At 42.8% G+C, this 21091-nt stretch overlaps 1 protein-coding gene across 1 annotated transcript; it reads right to left on the bottom strand.

Moving 5' to 3' along the window:
- Nucleotides 1-353: 353 nt before the first annotated feature.
- Nucleotides 354-2688, bottom strand: LOC147191262 (replication protein A 14 kDa subunit-like). The gene is made up of 4 exons (XM_086137488.1): nucleotides 2590-2688; nucleotides 2419-2493; nucleotides 530-635; nucleotides 354-448 (listed from the first exon to the last, which is right to left on the bottom strand). The coding sequence occupies exons 1-4, from the start codon at nucleotides 2686-2688 to the stop codon at nucleotides 354-356; spliced, it is 375 nt and encodes a 124-aa protein (XP_085993614.1).
- Between the last annotated feature and the right edge of the window lie 18403 nt (nucleotides 2689-21091).

Raw genomic sequence — 21091 nt, 5'->3', positions numbered from 1 at the left:
AATTCGCTGCCTATCTTAGTGCCGTTGTTTGCGCGTGAGCGGTGATTCAGTTGTCATCTGACTGGTTGCCCTGTATGTCAATCAAGTAATGGGATTAATGATAGGCTGACATCGTAAGTTCTGCTGTTCACAAAAAGTGTTTTTTTTTTTTAACAGCGCTAACTCTACCCTGAAGCTTCAATTGGAAAGTTGGCACAGTAAATGCAGGTTTGGTGATTTCGTTTACATATGAAGGACAAACTTGCACTTGTAAAATTGCATATCAGATGGTTTATTGTGAAATAGTTTCAGTGAGAAACAAAATGAATGATTATTTTTTTACTTTCAGAACAAAACTAGCAAAAGTTTTTTTTTTATATGAAATCTGATCCTCCTGCAGCCATGTCAAAAGGATAGTGCTCGGGGAACTCATGGATGAACTTCACAGCTTCATTGTAGAGTTCCAGGTCTGTGGGGAACATGTGCAGAATATCATTACAAGTACAATCAAATCAAAGCTCATCTGACATGTTCGTACAAAATAACCTACTAAAGTTATTGTCTTCTGTGAGCCATTGGAATGTCGTGGCCATGATAGTTCTTTTGTTCGACACCATTCCAATGACTTCTACAACTCCAGAAAGCTCCTCATCAAGCTGAAAGATGAAGGTGAAAAAAAAGGGCTCAATGTAAAGTCAATGGTAACATACAAATTGCGTAAGACAAACAAACAAAAAAAAAAAGCTTTTAACAACTTATGAACACAAATGTAAACCCTTTCAGGGACAGTGGTTACGACAGTGGACAGCTTATCACGTTATCAGGTTACAGGGTGCATGAAAGGGTTTCAACGGGTCGCAATTCGGGGCCAAAGTACATGTTTCATGTGATAATAATCTAGTTAAATTAGAAAAAAAGAATTTATTCTCGCAGAGTCCTTTGCGTGTTCATCCACACATGCACTCATCTGCTTGGCACTAAACTTGAAACCTGGGCAATGACGGCCATGTTAGTGGCTATGTGACTTCTGTCATATTACAAATGAAGATATTGTAATGTGGGGCGGCCCGGTAGTCCAGTGGTTAGCACGTCGGCTTCACAGTGCAGAGGTACCGGGTTCAATTCCAGCTCCGGCCTCCCTGTGTGGAGTTTGCATGTTCTCCCCGGGCCTGCGTGGGTTTTCTCCGGGTGCTCCGGTTTCCTCCCACTTTCCAAAAACATGCATGGCAGGCTGATTGGACGCTCTAAATTGTCCCTAGGTGTGAGTGTGGGCGTGAATGGTTGTTCGTCTCTGTGTGCCCTGCGATTGGCTGGCAACTGATTCAGGGTGTCCCCGCCTACTGCCCGAAGACGACTGGGATAGGCTCCAGCACCCCCCGCGACCCTAGTGAGGATCAAGCGGTTCGGAAAATGGATGGATGGATGGATATTGTAAGTGTTCCAAAACAATACTGATGCCCATTAAAGGCGAATTAAGGTCCAAAATTGTCCTCACAATTATATGTTGCCGATATTAGTTTTAACATGGTAGTCTGATTAATATCGTGTTTGTGGAATAGGAATTAAGCAGCATTCAATCCACTTTTTTTTTAACCCATCGCAGGGGGCGTTCATTTTGCCACTTGCTGTCGACTGAAAATGACATCATAGTTCCACAGGACTCAGGTAATGACCATTCATGTCTCATGACCCAAGTCGGAAAACAGCCCCCCCCCCTCCGAGACGGCTAAACACAGGTGGATTTTTCTGCTTAAGTGTTGAGTATTTTGGAGAGTAATAATTTTAGAGAGTAATGATTTGATCAGTGTTTTCCAACCTTTGTTCAGCCGAGGTACAGACCTCTTAGACCTTCAGCAGTTTTGAAAAATATGTTTTAATTTTGATTCAAGATTTTCAGTCTGCTTTCATGGTGGACTGTTGACATTTTCATTTAACTTCCAATGACAGGCGTGTGTTGCCTGGTTGAATAAAAAAACAAACAAAAAAGTCTGTTGTCAAAGATTTAAAAAAAGAAAACACCTTAACTTAATAAGTTGCAAATCTGAACAACACACATAGAACCACCGTTAAGTGTTGAAGTTTTGACAATAGATTTTTAAAAATGTCAATACTGTTCTGTATTTGGCTGTATATACACTTTATCACATTCCATTGTCAAGTTATTTTAATGTGGCCATTCATTTTTTCGCTCGCGGAAAGGGACCAATAACTTTACAGGAAACCCAACTGTGATGATGTACGGTGGATACAAAAGGTTTGCACATCAGCCAGGTACTGGATTGGTTTAACCCTTTCATGCACCCTGTAACCTGCTAACATGATAAGCTGTCCACTGTCGTAACCGCTGTAAATCAATTCATCTTTGACATTTCAACAAACATACGTAAAATGATGATGTGCTGCAATTTGGACATTGGACGAGAACAAAAATAAACTCACAGCGAAATTTAATTCAACATGAACCCATTGTCCCGCTCCATCAGTGACAGTGAAAGCTGTTCCAGTTGAGTGTACCTTAGCAAAACAAACGAGGCACAAAACGTGAACCTTTACGTCAGGAATATCACGTATGGGATGTTGTGAATCACCGTAGTTAGGCACGACAGTTACCTTCTCAACACGCCCGACGAAACAGACGGGTTTGTTCAGATATCGCGACAGCATCGATGAATTAATTCGAGGTCTTGGAAGATGGAAGATATCAGACATCGTAGCTGATATATGTAATGGCGTTGACGAACACCCACCAAACTAATTTACGGCGCGGAAATATTATCAACTAACTTTTAAATTACAACGTACGCCACGCGGGTGGATAGCTTAAACCTTACTATAGAATCAGACAGGCTTGCTACTGCGGCAAGCACTGGAATATACATGGAAACATACTCAAGGTTCCTGGACGATGTCCGTTTAATTCCGGAACTTTACTTTCAAAAACGTCACTTTTTTTTGTTGCAAAATTCTACATGAATTTATCCAAATTTATGCATGAGAAACCAACTCCTATTGTTTTATAAACATCGACATTGTCTGTGCGAAACAAAAGGCGACGAAAACATATAATTTACAAACTTTAAAATTGAGTGTTAACACTACATCTTCTGTATTCCATTTTATGTTTATACTTGTTGGAACTAACATTCCTGGTGCATTTTGTGATTTTGTATACGATTTCTATATTTTAATATTTACCTGTTTTATTCTTTATATTTAAATAAAGTTGATTGAAAAAGAATTAACAGGTTAATTACGTTCAAATTAAATCTGAGGATCGAACCTTTCATTCATTCATTCATCTTCCGAATGGCTTTATCCTCACTCGGGTCGCGGAGGGTGCTGGAGCCTATCCCAGCTGTCTTTGGGCAGTCGGCGGGGGATACCCTGACTGAACCGGTTGCAGGGCACACAGAGACGAATGACCATCTGCGCTCACACTCACACCTGGGAACAATTCAGAGTGTTCAATCAGCCTGCCATGCATGTTTTTTGAATGTGGAAGGCCGGAGTCAGGATCGAACCCACGATCTCTGCTCACCAATGGTCCTGCTTCAGTTTGTGAACGATAAATAATTGCGTGTGCCGAACCGAGTCACTTCTGCACTGAAAAGAAACAGTTGACCCAAAGTTTTTTTTTTTATGGTTTTCCCCCCAAAAATAATAAATAAAAGAAATACCACACCTAATACTGTGTACTGAATATATGACATCAAAAGCCATGGGGAGACATGGCTCAGACGGGAGAGTGGTCGTCTCCCCTCGGGAAGTTTGCGGGTTTGATCCTCAGCATTGTGACCAAGTGCCCTTGAGCAAGATACTGAAGCCCCTCCCCTCAATTGCTTCTGATGCCGCATCATCCGAGGAGTCGGCGTCAAAGCGCTTCGAGTGCCTTGGGTAGAATCGCGCTTTATAAGAAAAAGGGCATTTACCGTTAATTATAAATGTGATTGACACACAGAGTGGGAAATGTTTGCGAGCATGACGTTCAGTCTTCATGAATATAAAATATAACAACGAATTAACATAAAATAATCATGTGGTTCTTCTGTACCACAGGTGTCAAAGTCAAGGCCAGGGGCCCAGATCTGGCCCGCCAAATCATTTTTTGTGGCCCGTGAAGGCAATTCAAGCTTGCCAGCTCCCAAGATGCTTGCTAAATACTGAACCAAAATTTCAAATTGTCACAAGTAATGTAAAAATTACAATGGTTGAACAATCTAATATTCTTGACTTCTGATGTCAAAACTAGTTCTCCATCTGTTTGTTGTTCGCTGTTTTTGTGACATGTGGAGGGGGTTAAACATTTATATGGTTTCACAAAATTCACAGTCATAATGGCCCTGCAATGGGAAACCGTAACTACAATGTGGCCCACGACAAAATGAGTTTGACACCCCTGTTCTATCCTATACATTCATGATACATTGTTTGTTTTGCCTCCAGGTGTGAACTTGACCTCTCCAACAAATTCATCGTAAATGACCCGTATCTTGTGTTGGATCATGACAGGGCCGACAAATATGGCGTCCCGGACCAAGCACATAAAGAAAACTTGGGCGAAGCGCTGCCACATAGTGTTGTACATGAGTTCCGTTCATACGGACTTCCCAACTGTGAAACTGAATGTCAGTGAGGTACGAGAGCACCTGTACTGGAAAATGAAGTGTGTATTCTGCCCACATTTAGTCATGCTGTATAACTTTCCCATGCCCGCAGCATAACTCGGCGTCCTTGAAGTAATCATCACTTAAAATTGGAACACTTGAAGAGACGCACAGACATCGGGATGCAGCAGTTGATACAAGCTAAAAAACGGTTTCGGGGAAACTAAAGTTCTGATGTCACACCTTGAATTTCGGTACCGCCCTTTTGATGATATAAATACTGTATGTTGCGAATCCTTTCCTTCTTTGCACTCGTGACCACCGCAGCCATTGTCTGTAAACCGCGGGTGCCCGGAATATTCTGCAAATAAACCCTTCGAAGGTACTGTTCATCGACTCCAGCCTGTATTTGGATAACCGACATCCTCCTCGTCCAAAATTCAATGAACACTCGGGGGGAAAGAAGGCCACTTTGCCCCCAACAACTATGAATGCAGGTGAAAAGAAGTTTGTCAAGTTTCAGGTGGTTTGTGACGTTGATGGATGTAACTATGTGGACACATTGAACAGACACAAATGTCAGATCGTTTTTAAAGTGGTGGGGAAAATGTGCTTCTCTCTCTCTCTCTCTCTCTCTCTCTCTCTCTCTCTCTCTCTCTCTCTCTCTCTCTCTCTCTCTCTCTCTCTCTCTCTCTCTCTCGTTCACCTGGAGGTTTTTCCCACCACTTTAAAAACGATCTGACATTTGTGTCTGTTCAATGTGTCCACATCGGTTTTTTTTGTGGGGGGGTGGGGGTTCTGATTGGCTCTCGACGAAGGCGGATGCTTTTTTGCTCTGCTCCTGTCCTCCCCTCACCCTCCCCTTGCTCGCCACTCAGTCTATGTGCTGTCTTTGTCTGGCTTTCCTAGCCTCCTGCCGTACTTTCATCCTAAAAACAAACCATGGAATTGGTCGGCTGGTCTCTCGATGCAATCGACAAAATTTTCTCGACGAGAAGAGCAGGCAGTGGGGAGCCTGCTTGCCCCTCGGGGACATTTGCTGCCGGGTACACCCTAGATCCCTGGAGTAAGTGGAGAATGGTGTGCCAGTCAGCGATGGCTGTTTGAAAGTGCTCTATAAATACAGTTGAGTTGAGTCAACACAGTCACGTCCTGGGGACCAGTTGCGGTATGGGGACAAAAGAGCAGGTCCCCATGAAAAAAAACATATAAAAAGCATCCGAGACGCTGCTCTCAATGTGCCTGTGTAGTTTTTAGCAAAGGCCCATAAGTCACCAATTTTGCTGATTGTTTGTGTGTGAATGGTGCTCAGCAGCTCCCCACATGGTTTTTTGGTGCTATTGCACTCACTGCTCCACACACATACTTTGCACATGCCCCACCCATTTGCTCCCCTAAGACAGTGATCTTCAACCACTGTGCCACGGCACACTAGTGTGCCGTGAGAGATCGTCAGGTGTATCGTGAGAAATTATCCAATGTCGCCTTTTTTAAAAATTTAAATTTTATAAAACATTGATGACCGTAAATTCCGGGCTACAGACCGCACCTGATTAAGAGCCGCATGCTCAGATTCATGAAGAAAAATCAACTTTATATCTTTTTATTAATTTTTTATATTTTTTTATTAATTTTTTTATATATTTAAATTTTTTGAAATAAATTTTCAATGTTTTAATTATATGCGCCGCACCATATTATAAACTGCTGGCCAATGAGTAGGCGGGGGTTTGCTTCTGCGTCCCTGCCGCCTGGAGCGCCTCCGGGTGAGGCCGCGGACACGGTCCCCTGCTGAACCACCGCAGGAAAAAAAACCCCGCAAGATTTCACAAGGTTAAAATAATCTCAATATTTTTATGATCATGATAAATGCACTTGCACAACGAAATTACGCTGAAACACATAATAAGAGGCCAGACAAAGAGAGAACTTGATGTGCATTTGCGTAATTACGGGGAGAAACACTGCAGCCCACTCGGCTTCAAATAGAATAATGCAAATCATATAAATGGGAAAATATATATGAAATTATTTCTATAGTCAGCCGCTTAAAAATGATAATCGGCGGCAGCTTTAGGCCCGATGCTGCACAGCTCAAAACGCAGGTAAAATGTGTTCTCTCATGGCCGCTTGTTTTCAGTATGATGGAGGAGGTACCTTTTTTGACAGTCCGAGTGAGAGGCAAATCAAATGTCAGAGGGACTTCGTCCATATTTATTATTTCATCTGGGCTGATGGAATTCTCCGCTATCTTTGTTTGTGTGAATGTGCGGAACGAAGCAAGTTTGTCCTCGTAATTGGGAGGGAGCTGCTGACACAACGTCGTGCGTGCCCTAATCGACAGGCTTTTCCCTTTCATGAATCAATAACACCACGACGGCCCACCTTTAAAACCTTCAATGTTCATCTCGGTAGCGATAGCTTTAGCCTTCAGTCTGATTTGTACAGTGGAAACACCGCGGCCGCCTGCTCTTTGAGCGTTAAAAGCTGCGTCATATGCTTTTCGTCTGGTATTCTCCATGTTGATCAGGGTTAGAAGAAAGACTGAAATAAGGAAATTGTGATTCCTGGTCATCATACAATTTCATTGGACCCCTGTGTACTACTCATTCATTTTATTGGTCGACTGTTGCCGGGTAACACATTTTTCCCCGCTACGGCGAAAAGAGCGGAAGTTGTGATGAGTCATACAATCTCATTGGACCTCAGTGAACAACTCATTCATTTTATTGGTCCATGTTTTTCCCGCGATGGAAAAATAAATAAATAAATACGCCACTTCATATTACACGTCGCAGTGTTGAAAGTGTGGAAAAAAAGTAGCGGCTTGTCATCCGGAATTTACGGTAATCATTTTCTGCAAATATCATGTCATTGTCCGGTGTCCGTGCTGTAAAGACTGGGCGGGTAATTTAATATTCGTCCGTGTGGCAACACGTAGCTGATTGCCTCGTTCCTCCGAGAGATTTAATGATGCACGTGAGAGGTCGTGGTGACGGTCATGGATACGTTTTTCAAAAGGACAACTGCAAACTCCGAATTGGGCTCTGTACAAGATTCTGACCCGGATGAAGGCCCTCGTGTGAGTGGTGGGAAAAAGAAAGCAAAGACGGTGAGCTCAAGGCAATATATTGAAAGCTGTCTTTCGTATGGATTTACTTTCACCGGGGATGAGACGACACCTACTCCATTATGCCTGGTGTGTGGCGAGAAGCTATCCAACAGCGCCATGGTGCCGAGCAAGCTTAAACGCCATCTCCAAACGAAACACCCGTCGCTTCAAAACAAGCCGAGGGACTATTTTGTTCACCTGCGTGTAAATACAGAGAAACAGGCAACCTTTATGAGAAAAAACACAAAGGTAAATGAGAACGGGCTAAAAGCTAGTTACTTAGTAGCCAAACTCGTTGCGAAATCAAAAAAAGACGCACACTGTGGCAGAGACATTAATACTTCCTGCCTGTATAGCCATTGTCAACGAGATGCTCGGCCCCGACGCAGTTAAAAAGACAGATAAAGTCCCGCTCTCTGATCACACAATTGCCAGACGTATTGATGACATGTCTGCAGACATCCAAAGCCATGTTTTGGAGAAGATACGCATCAGTCGGAAATTTGCATTGCAAGTTGACGAGTCTACGGATATTAGTGGACTTCTCATCTCTTGGCTAATGTCCGTTTTGTGGATGGAGATGCCATTAGAGAAAACTTGCCATTTTGCAAGGCGCTGCCAGAAAAAACAACTGGAGAAGAAATTTTTCGGGTCACATCGCAATATCTGGACCAGGGAGGACTTACGTGGCAAAACTGCACAAGTGTTTGCACTGATGGAGCTGCAGCCACGGTCGGGCGCACCAAAGGCTTTGTGAGCAGAGTGAAGGAAAGAAACCCAGACCTGATTGTTACGCACTGTTTTTTACACCGTGAGGCCCTCGTTGCTAAGACTTTACCAGCAGAACCGGTTCCTGTGTTGGACGATGTGGTGCGCATAGTGAACTTTGTAAAGACACGACCTCCGAAAAGCCGTACATTCGCATCTCTGTGTGAGGAAATGGGAGCGGAGCAAAAGGCCTTATTGCTCCATACGGAGATCCGATGGTTGTGGCGCGGTAAGGTGCTGGCCCGTGTGTATGAGCTGCGAGAGGAACTTGAAATGTTGCTGACAAATGAGAGGTCTGATTACTCAAATCTGTTTTCAAGTGATGAGTGGTGCGCAAAGCTGGCTGATATATTTCATCATCTGAATGAACTTAACACAAGGATGCAGGGCCGAAATGAAAACCTGCTTCCAAGCACAGATAAAGGAAATGGATTCCGTTTAAAGGTCCACCTCTGGCAACAACATGTGCAACGTGCCAACCTGGAGATGTTCCCACTCACAGAGAAACGGCAAAGTCCCACTGCTGCACTGTGTGAGGTCATATGTAAACATTTGAAAAGTCTTGAGGAGAAGTTGTCATTTTATTTCTCTTCAGCCTCCACTAAATTCTTTGACTGGGTTAGGGACCCAAACAGCTCAGCATCAGTTGTGGGAAAGGACATGACTTCACAAGAGCAGGAGGAACGAACTGAACTGAAACAGGATCGGCGTTTAAAACTAAGATTTGATGATCTTCCTTTGGACAGATTTTGGTTGAGTGCTGCCAAGGAGTTCACCTTTCTGGCCAACAAAGCTGTTCTGACATGACTCCCATTTTCCACAACATATCTGTGTGAGCTGAGCTTTTCAAGCCTAACTTCGATAAAAACTAAAAAAAAGAGAGAGACTGAGAGCTGTTGAAGAAGAGCTTCGTTTGTGTCTTTCTTCTATTCCTGCCAGGATATCGGTTTTGTGTTCATCTGAACAGCCCCAGGTTTCACACTGATTGAGTATAAATAAACGAAGAAATTATATTTTAATTAAATACAGTGTTCAGAGTGTCATTTTATAACATTTTTAGTTAGTGGTGTGCCGCAAAATTTTTCCAATGTAAAAAAACGTGCCCTGGCTCAAAAAAGGTTGAAAAACACCGCCCTAATGGAAGGATTTTTCCAACAAGTGGGACAGGTGATCATTCAGTTCGTGATCATCAGAAGCAGCCTGCAAAGCTAGAAGATGGCAGCACAAGAAACAAAAGTAAAACGCAAGGTAAGCTATTTTCAATGAATTAACAAGTTATTTATTTGTGTCATGTTAAAAATGTACATCATAAAATAAGAATATTGTCACTATTTTCTCTGAACTAACAATAATCGCGGGCGAGTCTGTATTAACACCTCCTATCCTATTGTAGGCCAGGGCTTCCCCCCAGTGCTTTATTATCCAAATTGGCGACTGAAAATACAGTAATTATAGTTTGTACGTGTACAACTCGGCGAAGTCTGCTCCATTTTAAAAGACAAATCTATTATAAGCATTGAAGCTCGGGGTATTTTTTTTTTCGGGCGCGCACATCTCAGACTTGAATGAGAGCCGGAGGCTCGGCTGCCTCGGCGGTCACCCGACCCGACGGTCGTGGCCGAGTCTCGGGGCTAACGGCTACAGGCTGCCGCCGGAGCGCCTGGACAACTGAGTGTGATGACGAACGAGCCGTGACTATTCCCTTTTCACTTTTTTTTTTTTTAACCGCAGTTTCAAAATCCATTACGCGTGAGCGCGACTGGCGAAACCTGCGTGGATTTTACTCGAGTATGGCAAGTAGCGTAGGTGATGGAGACAAGCTAAACAAAACGTGGGCTGCCGAGATCGGCTACGGCTAGGCTAAAGCTAAATGCTCAACACCCAAACGCCACTGCCAAGTTTCTCTGCTCTTTCTACCCATTCGTAATCATGATGGAGTTTACGAAAACTTAAAGTATTTCAGCTCATGTATCGGTTTGGTAAAGTGAGATAGATGAGCAATATATGGAGGGCACACACACTCTTTGTGAAACAGTAATATTTCTAACTGTGAAATTCCAGATTCAATGAATATGAAATAAATAAATATATCAAGAACAATTCCTGCACTGTGTTCCTTAGTTCTGCAAATAATTTGGAAATATTTAATATTGTTAAAGGTAGGCTCCCGCATGCCTGCAACCCTTGTGTGGACAAGCGGTTTAGAAAATGGATGGATCGTTGGATATTGCCTCAACGCTAAAAAATATACTGTTTTAATATTGATATGGCATTAATAAAAAGTCTTCAAAAATGTTGTGCAACCTCTCATATATTTATTTAAGCCGTCTTTCAAAACTAGTGTTTTCCCATCAAAACTGAAAACAGCTAAAGTTATTCCGATTTACAAGAGTGGAGAGAAACACTTATTTACAAATTACAGACCAATATTTTTCCGATAATAATCCTAGAACAACTATTTGTACACAAACTTTACAAATGTATTGCAAAACATAATCTTTTAAGCAAATATCAATGCAGTTTTAGAGAGAAAAGGGCAACATCTATGGCGATAATGGAAATTGTGGAAGAATCAATCGAACAGTAGCCCACAGACTGGTCCCAAGTCGATCGCGAGTGGGTGGAGGGGGGAATGGAGGGAAAAAGATTTATGTTTTTCATTGTGGCATGTGTGCGTGCATATACACGCGTGTGCATGTGCGTATGCTTGCATGCTTGCGATCGGGTCGATAGCGGGAGTTTGGTCGCTTCAAAAGTCGATCTTTGGTCAAAAAAGGTTGGGCACCCCTGGTATCAGATGTTTGTCACATGAATAACCATAAAGAACCCAACGCTCCACCGACGCCTTTAAGCAAGACCTAGAAAAACAAAACTGGACCGAGGTCTACTCAAACGAAGACCCAAATACAGCGTTTGAAGTATTTCAGTCTACCATAATCTCCTTATATGATAAACATTTTCCATTAACTAAAGTCTCCAAAAAGTATAAAGACCCAAGTAAGCCATGGATAACGAAAGGCATAGAAAACGCATGTAAAAAGAAAAACAATTTATATAAATTGTTTTTAAAATTGAGAACTGAAGAAGCAGAAAAAATATATAAGACCTATAAAAATAAACTAGTAAATATTATAAGAACCAGTAAAAGAGATCATTATCATGCACTATTAGAGCAGAATAAAAGTAACACACAAGAAATATGGAAGATACTTAACCAAGTAATCAGAAATAGTCCTAAAAAAATGGATTATCCAGAGTATTTTATCAAAGGCAAAAATACTATTTTGGAAAAAACTGCAGAAATAGCAACTGAATTTAATGAGTATTTTGTCAACATCGGCAGTAACCTAGCAAAACAAATTCCTGATCCAACAAACCTGTTTGAAATAGATAGATATGTAGAAAAAAACTCCTCCACGATGTTCCTTACTGCTGTAAAACAAGAAGAAGTATCAAATATTATAAAAACCTTTAAAAATAAAAAGTCAACTGATTGCTTTAATATTGACATGACAATAATAAAGCAGATTATAGAATATGTAGTGCGACCTTTCACGCACATATGCAACCTGTCATTCAAAGCTGGTATCTTTCCATCAAAAATGAAAATTGCTAAAGTTATTCCAATCTATAAAAGTGGAGAAAGACATCGGTTTACAAATTATAGAGCAATATCACTACTACCACAATTTTCAAAAATATTAGAAAAACTATTTTCTCGCAGACTTGATAGCTTTATACAAAAGCATGCGCTGTTAAGTGAGAATCAATATGGCTTCAGGGAAAAACGGACCACCTCAATGGCAGTTATGGAGTTTGTGGAAGCAATAGCCACTAATATAGACAACAAAGAATTTACTGTTGGGGTTTTCCTAGATCTAAAAAAAGCTTTTGACACAATAGATCACAGTATATTATTGAAAAAACTAGAAAGATATGGCATTAGAGGTGTAGCTTATAAATGGATAAAAAGTTATTTAGAAAACAGATATCAGTACGTGCAACTCAACAATAAAAAAACGAATCAACTGAAAATCACTCACGGAGTTCCTCAGGGGTCAGTGCTTGGTCCAAAACTATTCATCTTATATATAAATGATATCTGCAAGGTCTCAAAACAATTTAAATGTGTCCTATTTGCTGATGATACAACTTTCTACTGTTCTGGAATAAATCTGAAACAGCTCCTGACAACCGTAGAAAACGAATTAAACAAATTAAAAAACTGGTTCGACAGAAATAAATTGTCACTTAACCTGAAAAAATCGAAGTTAATTGTTTTTGGCACAAGACTAATCAAACACCAAGCTAAAATTATGGTAAACTCAATTGAGATAGAAAGAGCGTATGAAACCAAGTTTCTCGGATTAGTAATAGACTCAAAACTAGGTTGGAAGCCACATATCGATAACGTAAAAAGAAAAATAGCCAAAACCGTAGGGATCCTCTACAAAACCAAGGAAGTGCTAAATAAGAGATCTTTGTACAATTTATACACTTCATTATTATGACCATATATGACCTACTGTGTGGAAATATGGGGAAATGCCTGCAAAACAAACACACTCCCTATTCTCAACCTACAAAAAAAAGCAATTCGAATTATTAATAGATCAAAATATACGGAACCCACAAATCCACTATTTATCAAATTAAATACGATGAAATTTTATGACCTGGTTGACTTTAAAATCGCCCAATTAATGTACAAAGCACACAATAACCTGCTCTGCCAAAACATTCAGAAGTTTTTCGAAATTCGAGAAAGCAGCTATGATTTAAGAGGTACCAACTTATTCAAAAAACTCAAAACAAGAACAAACATCAAGCAAAGAAGTGTATCTATCAAAGGTGTTAATCTGTGGAATAATCTCGAAACGGACCTGAAAATGAGTAAATCGCTTGCTGAGTTCAAAAACAAATTCAAAAAAATAGTACAAACAACCTACATCAATCAGAGTTAAAATGATAAATTCAAAACATTAAATATAATGATAAATCAGAACTAAGTTGATAAATAGAGAAAGGTATATAAATATCCATTATGAATACAAGAGAAAATTGACACAAGAGTGTCAGGGTGTGGAAGTATATAATCCCGATACAAACCAAAAGTTGTAAAAATATCACGGTTAAGGGTAAAGTATGAGCCTTAATGGAGACTTCTTTCTTCTTACTTTTTTCTTTTCTGATTGATATAAAAATGATTTATTAGATACAATCACATAACGGGGTAGGACTAGATAAGTTTTTTACTTCTTCCTACTCCCTTGAACATAATAACTGTGTTGAATGAAGATTGATTTCTTTCTTTTTACTTTTTTTATCTACCTTATTTTCTGTCAAATTATTACTGTATATATGTTTTATGTTCAATAAACAAACAAACAAACAAACAAACAATAAATGGTTGAAAAGCTATTTAGATGACAGCCACAGCATTTGTGAAATCACTATATAGATAACTATGTATTGTATGAAATTGATATGTACAGTTCAACAATTTCAAATCAAACAAGTTGAAACTAACTCCCTAAATTTATAAAGATCAAGGGGTACAACAAGACAAATTTTTGTACTTCTAACTATTTCCTTTGCGCATGTAAACTGTACTGAACCAACACATCTATTGAATTTTTTTCCTTTGTTTAGTTTTTTAAATGTATTTAATGTTGTGTTGATATGTTCAATATTTCAATCAATTCTGACTGAATACAATGCAAACTCTTTTTCTCTCTCTCAAGTTCGAAACGCCACAAACAGTCAGCCCCCTTCAGGACGCCATTTGTCACATTTCATTCGAGACCGACAAAACAGGCAAATTGTGTGTGAGGTACATCAATGGAGTCAAAGGTAAGGTGTTGTCTGATGTTATATGCTAAGTAATTATTGCATGATATGGCATATACTGTGGATAAAACATACACTGTACAGTTATTATCAGATGAGCATTAATTTTAAACCCTGAGCTTAGTTTTGCAGGTTCCGACTCAGTTTGTAAACAAGCCATTATATAAATAATTAATTCCACGTCTTGTCTTACTTGAGTAGAAGAACACCATGTGAAACCGAACAAATAAAAACAATTCTATTCTACAGGATGTTTTCTAAATTAACATGGACCGCTCAATAATGGAAGAATAGATTGCCAAGCCTGTTTTTTTTCTAAAAACTATTGTTGCTGTCTGCTACAGGACGTGGAATATTTGCAAAAAGTACAATCGGCAGCGGACAATTTGTTGCTGAGTATCGGGGAGATCTGATAGATGATGCAGAATACCAGCGCAGAAGAAGAGTTTACCACCCATCATGTGCTGCGTTTATGTTTGCATTCAAGTGGAGAGGGAAAAAATGGTGGTAAGACTTATTATCCACCTGTTCTGCACCACTACAGTGAAACTCCTCTACAACGAAATCATGTTTGCGGCCAGACATTTTTCCACAACAGGGGAATTTTCACGATAGCAAATTTGATCTCAGACGTAAACACACACACACACACACACACACACACACACACACACACACACACACACACACACACACACACACAAAACGTACATGTTTACTCTTTATTTTTATTCCAATAGTGCATAAGTATGAGCATACACTTATTTGACACTTATGGCCGGCGTAAAAAAGAAAAAGAAGGAAAGAAATTGCAAAATTTATGATCAGCATTCACTTTCACTTACATTAATTTCTTGCATAATGTCTTTTACTTTGTTTCCTCCATCTTTAATTTTTATGACTTTTGTCCTGTCTTCAAGCGTTAAAGCTTTTCTTTTCTTAACTCCTTGGTCTGCAACGGTCCGTTTTGTAGCCATTTTAGCAATGCAACGGTCGTGCTGCGTCTGAAACGAACAATAACAAATACTGTACTACTGCGCACGTGTAAGCCAGTGTGGTGGTTGCTATTGCCGTTTCCGAGCGAAGCGGTAGCGGTGGCTGTGGCAGGCTGAGGTTGGATTAGACTTTTGCGGAAGGCTTGTTTTCGTTTTAGTGAACGTCATTGCGAGGCAATGGTGGAGAAAAGGATTTCGTATTACGCAACAGGGGGACTTTTTGTTGTAGGGGGAAGCAGAAAAGAGGGAATGGCTTTCATGCATCAAGATTTTTTTTTTCCACACGAGGGGGTATTTTCGCACATGTAGGTTTCGTTGTAGAGGGAATTTTACTGTATAGACCAAGGGTGTCCAAAGTCGGCTCTCGAGGGCCGCTGTCCTGCCTGTTTTCCAGCTCTCCCAGGAGCAACACACCTGATTCAAATCATCAGGATCGTTCTAATGCTGCTTCAGAGCTGGCTGATGAGCTGATCATCTGAATCAGGTGTGTTGCAGCCGGGAGAGATGGAAAACAGGCAGGACAGTGGCCCTCCAGGCCCGCAGCTGGACATGTCTGATATAGACCATATCAGAATATTGTGATCATGATCTCATATTGTTCTTTTTCACCTATTTGTTAAGCATTGATGCTTCACGAGAAGATGAGTCATTTGGGCGTCTCGTGAATGATGAAGACAGGAGGCCAAACTGCCGGATGAAAAGGGTTGATGTGGATGGAAAGCCACACTTATGTTTGTTTGCTTTGAATGACATCCAAGAGGGAGAAGAAATTACGTATGATTATGGTGGCAAAGACTGCCCATGGAGAACACAAGTATGTTATACATTGCAGATTATACAGAATGGTTCTGTGTAATAAGAATGGAAGTGGCTTTGATGAAATCAGTTCGAATCAGAACAGTAGAATCTGACTGGAAATAATATGAATCAAATTTTCCCGTTTCCACCCACATTCCTCAACACATGCGTGGCAGGGTAATGGACGACTTGAAATCAGGCATGTCCAGCTCTGGGCCTGGAGGGCCACTGTCCTGCCTGTTTTCCATCTCTCCCACCTGCAACACACCTGATTCAGATGATCAGCTCATCAGCCAGCTCTGAGGCAGCATTCGAGCAATTTGATTATTTAAATCAGGTGTATTGCTTCTGGGAGAGCTGGAAAACAGGCAGGACAGCGGCCCTTGAGGACCGACTTTGGACACCCCTGCTCTAAATTGTCCCGAGGTGTGAGTGTGAGCGCGAATGGGTGTCGTCTATTTGTGCCCTGCGATTGGCTGGCAACCAGTTCGGGGTGTACCCTGCCTACTGTCCAGAGACAGCTGGGATAGGCTCCGGCATGCCCCCAACCCATGTGAGGATAAACTGATTAGAAAACGAATGGACGCAAATTTATCAGCTCTGGCAGGTGTTTGGAATAGGTTGGTACACATTTCAAATCATTATTTTCTGAAACCTAAACCCGTAGCAAGTGGTAATTCAATTTCTAAAATACTGTGGAAAGTTAAGTGCAACTTGATCAATGATTTATTTTCTCTCAGAATCAGAAAAAATGATTTGTAACGTGTTAAAGGGTGACTGAATTTTCTGCCCCCCTTGCAAATTGCACATCTGATCTGATGGCCTATTGATCAAAAACATTCTGAATCTCTATCATTGTTGACTGTCTTTATAGATGACCAGCATGACAGTCACAGATGTGGCTCCTCAACCCTCTTCTCTGCCTCAGTCAGATGGATGATGATGATGAGAGGCGTCCGCTCAACGCGCTCCAGGAGGTAGATACATTTTATTCACTTCCCTTTTTCATGTTTTTGAATAACTCTCAGTAGTTTAAAGCAACGGTGCCCAGCCTGTCAATCGCAATCAACTGGTAGCCTGTGGACTGGCCCCAAATCGATCGCGATGGGTGTGGGTCAAAATGGGGGGAAAAAAATTGCCTGTCTGTGTGCGTGTTATTAAAATATATTTTTGTGTTAATGTACACTGCACCCTCAGCATTCTTTCAGTTTCACTTTCACAAAAAACTTTTTTAAATTAAAATAGCAAGTCAATTTTAATTTAGTGTGGCGCATGACCGGCATCATCAGAAGTTATTAGCGGTCAACAGTCTGCAATTGCAGCTTGCAGTCAGAGCTGTTACGACATATCCTTGATAAAATTCTTCTCATTCAAAGTTTGTTTCATCTCCAATTCACCGATGCCACTGGCAAAGAATGTGAATCTGGAGTAGTTTAAAACATAACACGTGAACTTGGGTAGTGATGGTCTTACACTTGGCACGCTGCAAAAGTGCGTCCCATGCCTCAACGTCGATTCGTCCCCAAGGACGGCAGTGATTTCCTTTTCAGAAACTCTTGTATCGACTTTATTTGTTTGTTTTGTTCATGGTCTGGGCCATTATGGCGTGCGTGGATGCATATGTGTTGTCACGTTTGCGAGGTGGTGGACCCCAAAAAGCAGGCAGGAGGGAGGAGCAGGGTGTATTTGAAGAATTGTATTAAAACAAAGAAAACTAAATCCCAAACACACAAAGTCCAAAGTATCAAACAAAAAACCATGACTAAAGCTAAAACATAACAATGAACTAAACATGACAGAAACTAAGAGCAAACAGCAACACACATGACAGTAGCAAAAGCAACAATGACCCGACACCGAGTGTTCCGGCAGGAGTCCTTTTATACGACTAATTACCAAATGGCCAACAGGTGTGCAGCTGCCGGGGGAGCCCTACAGTGCCACCTGTTGGTCTCTAAACCGAATCATGACAGTACCCCTCCCTCAACCGCGAACTGCTAGCAGTAGTTTTGGCACTACAACAATGGCGACATTGGCTCAAAGGGACTGAAGAGCCGTTCACGGTGTACACCAATCACAAGAACCTCGCATACATCCGCTCTGCCAAGAGACTAAACTCACGCCAAGCAAGGTGGGCGCTTCTCCTCACTCGTTTCAATTTCACACTCACCTACTGCCCTGGCTCCAAGAACATTCGACCTGATGCACTCTCCCGTATCCATGACCCCGCGGAGAGGAGCAACGAACCCCAAAGCATTCTTCCTGACCATTGTATTGTGGGGGCACTGAGGTGGGCCGTCGAACGGAGGGTCCAGGAGGCCCAGAACGGAATTCAAGCCCCGGCTGGTTGTCCGGCCGGGAGACTTTTTGTGCCCCCACCCCTGCGCGCGGAGGTGTTACAGTGGGGGCACACGTCTAAGGTGGCATGCCATCCAGGGGTGTCCCGTACCTTGGAGCTCGTCTCGCAGCGGTTTTGGTGGCCGGAGCTTCGTAAGGATACACAGGACTACATCAAGGCCTGTTCCACCTGCGCATGCAGTAAGGCGTCCCACCAACGACCGGCTGAGTTGCTGCAGCCTTTGCCAGCTCCGTCTCGACCATGGTCCCACATTTCCTTGGATTTTGTTACCGGCCTACCTCCTTCCCGGGGCAAATCGGTCATACTCACCGTAGTTGACCGCTTCTCCAAATCTGTTCATTTTGTTGCCTTGTCCAAACTGCCCTCTGCCCAGGAGACCGCCGACCTTCTCGTCAAACACGTCTTCCGCCTTCATGGGATTCCGGTAGACATTGTGTCGGCCCGGGGTCCTCAATTCGTTTTAAGAGTATGGAAACGTTTCTGTCAGGCCATGGGGGCCACGGCTAGTCTGTCCTCTGGTTACCACCCGCAGTCCAACGGCCAGACGGAACGTATGAACCAGGACTTAGAGGCAGCTCTGCGCTGCGTTTGCCTCCTTCGCCCCTCCTCGTGGTCGGCTCACCTGCCTTGGGTGGAGTACGCCCACAACACCCTCGTCTCATCAGCTACCGGTCGGTCTCCTTTCATGGCGGCTTATGGTTACCAACCTCCTCTGTTTCCTTCCCAGGAGGGCCAGGTGGAACTCCCATCCATACAGCTCCATCTGCGACGGGCCCATCGCGTATGGAGGGAGACCAGAGCAGCACTGTCACGCACTGCTCTGCGGAACCGGCAGATCGCTGACCGCCGCCGACGCCCAGCACCCAGCTATCAGGTGGGGCAGAAGGTGTGGCTGGCGACCAAGGATCTGCGACTGGCTGGTACATCTCGCAAGTTGGGGCCTCGCTTCACTGGACCGTTCGTGGTGGAATCGGTCCTCAGCCCCGTCTCCGTCAAGCTCAGACTGCCGCCCACCATGAAGGTCCACCCCGCCTTCCATGTTTCCCTGTTGAAGCCAGTGGCCACCAGTCCCCTGGCTCCTCCGCCCACGTCTCCTCCTCCTCCACGAGTCGTCGACGGTGACCCGGTGTACACCGTGCGTGAAATTTTGGACTCTCGGCGCAGGAGTAAGGGATTCCAGTATTTGGTCGACTGGGAGGGCTACGGCCCGGAGGATCGGCAGTGGATCCCCCGCTCCTGGATCTTAGACCCGTCCCTGCTCCGGTCTTTCCACGCAGCGCACCCGTCAAAGCCGGGTGGTCCGCCAGGAGGCGTCCGTTGAGGGGGGGGTACTGTCACGTTTCGGTTTTGCGGTCTGGCCAGCAGGTGGCATGAGCGGACTTTCTGGCACACCTGCTGCCAATCTGTAATCATTAGACTCAGCATTTAAGGACTCCTCCGCCATTCACCTGTTGTGTGAGTATTGTCTATGGCATTACTGTTTTCGCTGTTCTTTGACTTATTGGCTTTTGACCTCGTCGTGATTTCGCGTTATAGTTCTCGGTACCCATTTTTGAGTAAGTACTGTTTTGTTTTGGTGATTTGGCTTTTGTGCGTGTATTGGTGATACATTGTTTTTCGTTCGTATTTTGCGGTCTTTATTTTTTCTTCCTTGCTCTTTTGTGCAAGCGCTTTTTGTTACTCGTTTGGATTTGCCTCCTTGTCCTTATTGTGGACCAGCGCTTTATTTTCTCGCCTTATTTCGGTGCGATTGAGACATTAAACTGTCTTTTTTCCTACGGAGACCTTGTTTTTGTCTACGCTTTTTGGATCCCCTAAACTCGGTTTATCCGAGACATAACATGTGTGAGTGCATGCGTGCCTGTATGTGCGCACGTGCGGTCGACATATTGAAAAAAGATTGGGCACCCCCGACTTAAAGGAACTCCTATGACGATCTATCACAGTTTTGATGATGATGATGAACAACAAAAAAGTGAACAGAACAGATGATGAATGTTTAGTTATTTCTCTTTTGTGGACGCTCACAGTTTCCCCAAACCACAAATGTTTTTCAGCCAAATATATGAAAAAAAATTGCTATTTTAAATATGAAAAATATATTGTTTACATATTAAAAGAGGGCGACCCCGTGGTCCAGTGGTGAGCGCGTCGGCCTCACAGTGCGGAGTTGCACAGTTTAATTCCGGCTGAGGCCTTCTTGTGTGGAGTTTGCACATTCGCCTCGTGCCTGGCATGGGTTTTCTCCGGGTACTCCGGTTTCCTCCCACATTCCAAAAACATGCATGTCAGGTTGGAACATTCTCAATTGTCTTGAGGTGTGATTATGAGCGTGGATGGTTGTTCGTCTCTGTGTGCACTGCGATTTGCTGGCAACCAGTGAAGGGTGTCCCCCGCCGACTGCCCGAAGACAGCAGGGCTCCAGCATGCCTGCGACCCCTCTTGGAGATAAGCGCATGAGCAAATGAATGGATGAATATTTGTGTTCAAACACTGGCTGAGAGCGAAGTGAAGGCGGACGCAGAAGAGCAAGAGGTGGAGGAGGAGGAGGAGCAAAGTGGGGGCTTGCTGTCGGTGCAAAGTTTATCAGCGACGGGGACTTCTCTCTTCCATGGCAAAAAGGAAG

Source organism: Hippocampus guttulatus, chromosome 18 (assembly GCF_054856545.1).
Source record: "Hippocampus guttulatus isolate MCC_2025c chromosome 18, RoL_Hgut_1.0, whole genome shotgun sequence".
Classification (NCBI taxonomy): Eukaryota; Metazoa; Chordata; class Actinopteri; order Syngnathiformes; family Syngnathidae; genus Hippocampus; species Hippocampus guttulatus.
The sequence above is the reverse complement of the archived record's forward strand: the minus strand, read 5'-3'. Positions and strand labels throughout refer to the sequence as shown.

Excerpts from the sequence above, each read along its gene's own strand:
- LOC147191262 (XM_086137488.1), bottom strand. The coding sequence starts at position 2,688 with ATGTCTGATATCTTCCATCTTCCAAGACCTCGAATTAATTCATCGATG. Across the intron at positions 2,494-2,589 it reads TCGTCGGGCGTGTTGAGAAG|GTACACTCAACTGGAACAGC; the intron begins GTAACTGTCGTG and ends TGTTTTGCTAAG. Across the intron at positions 449-529 it reads CACAGAAGACAATAACTTTA|ACCTGGAACTCTACAATGAA; the intron begins GTAGGTTATTTT and ends TGTTCCCCACAG.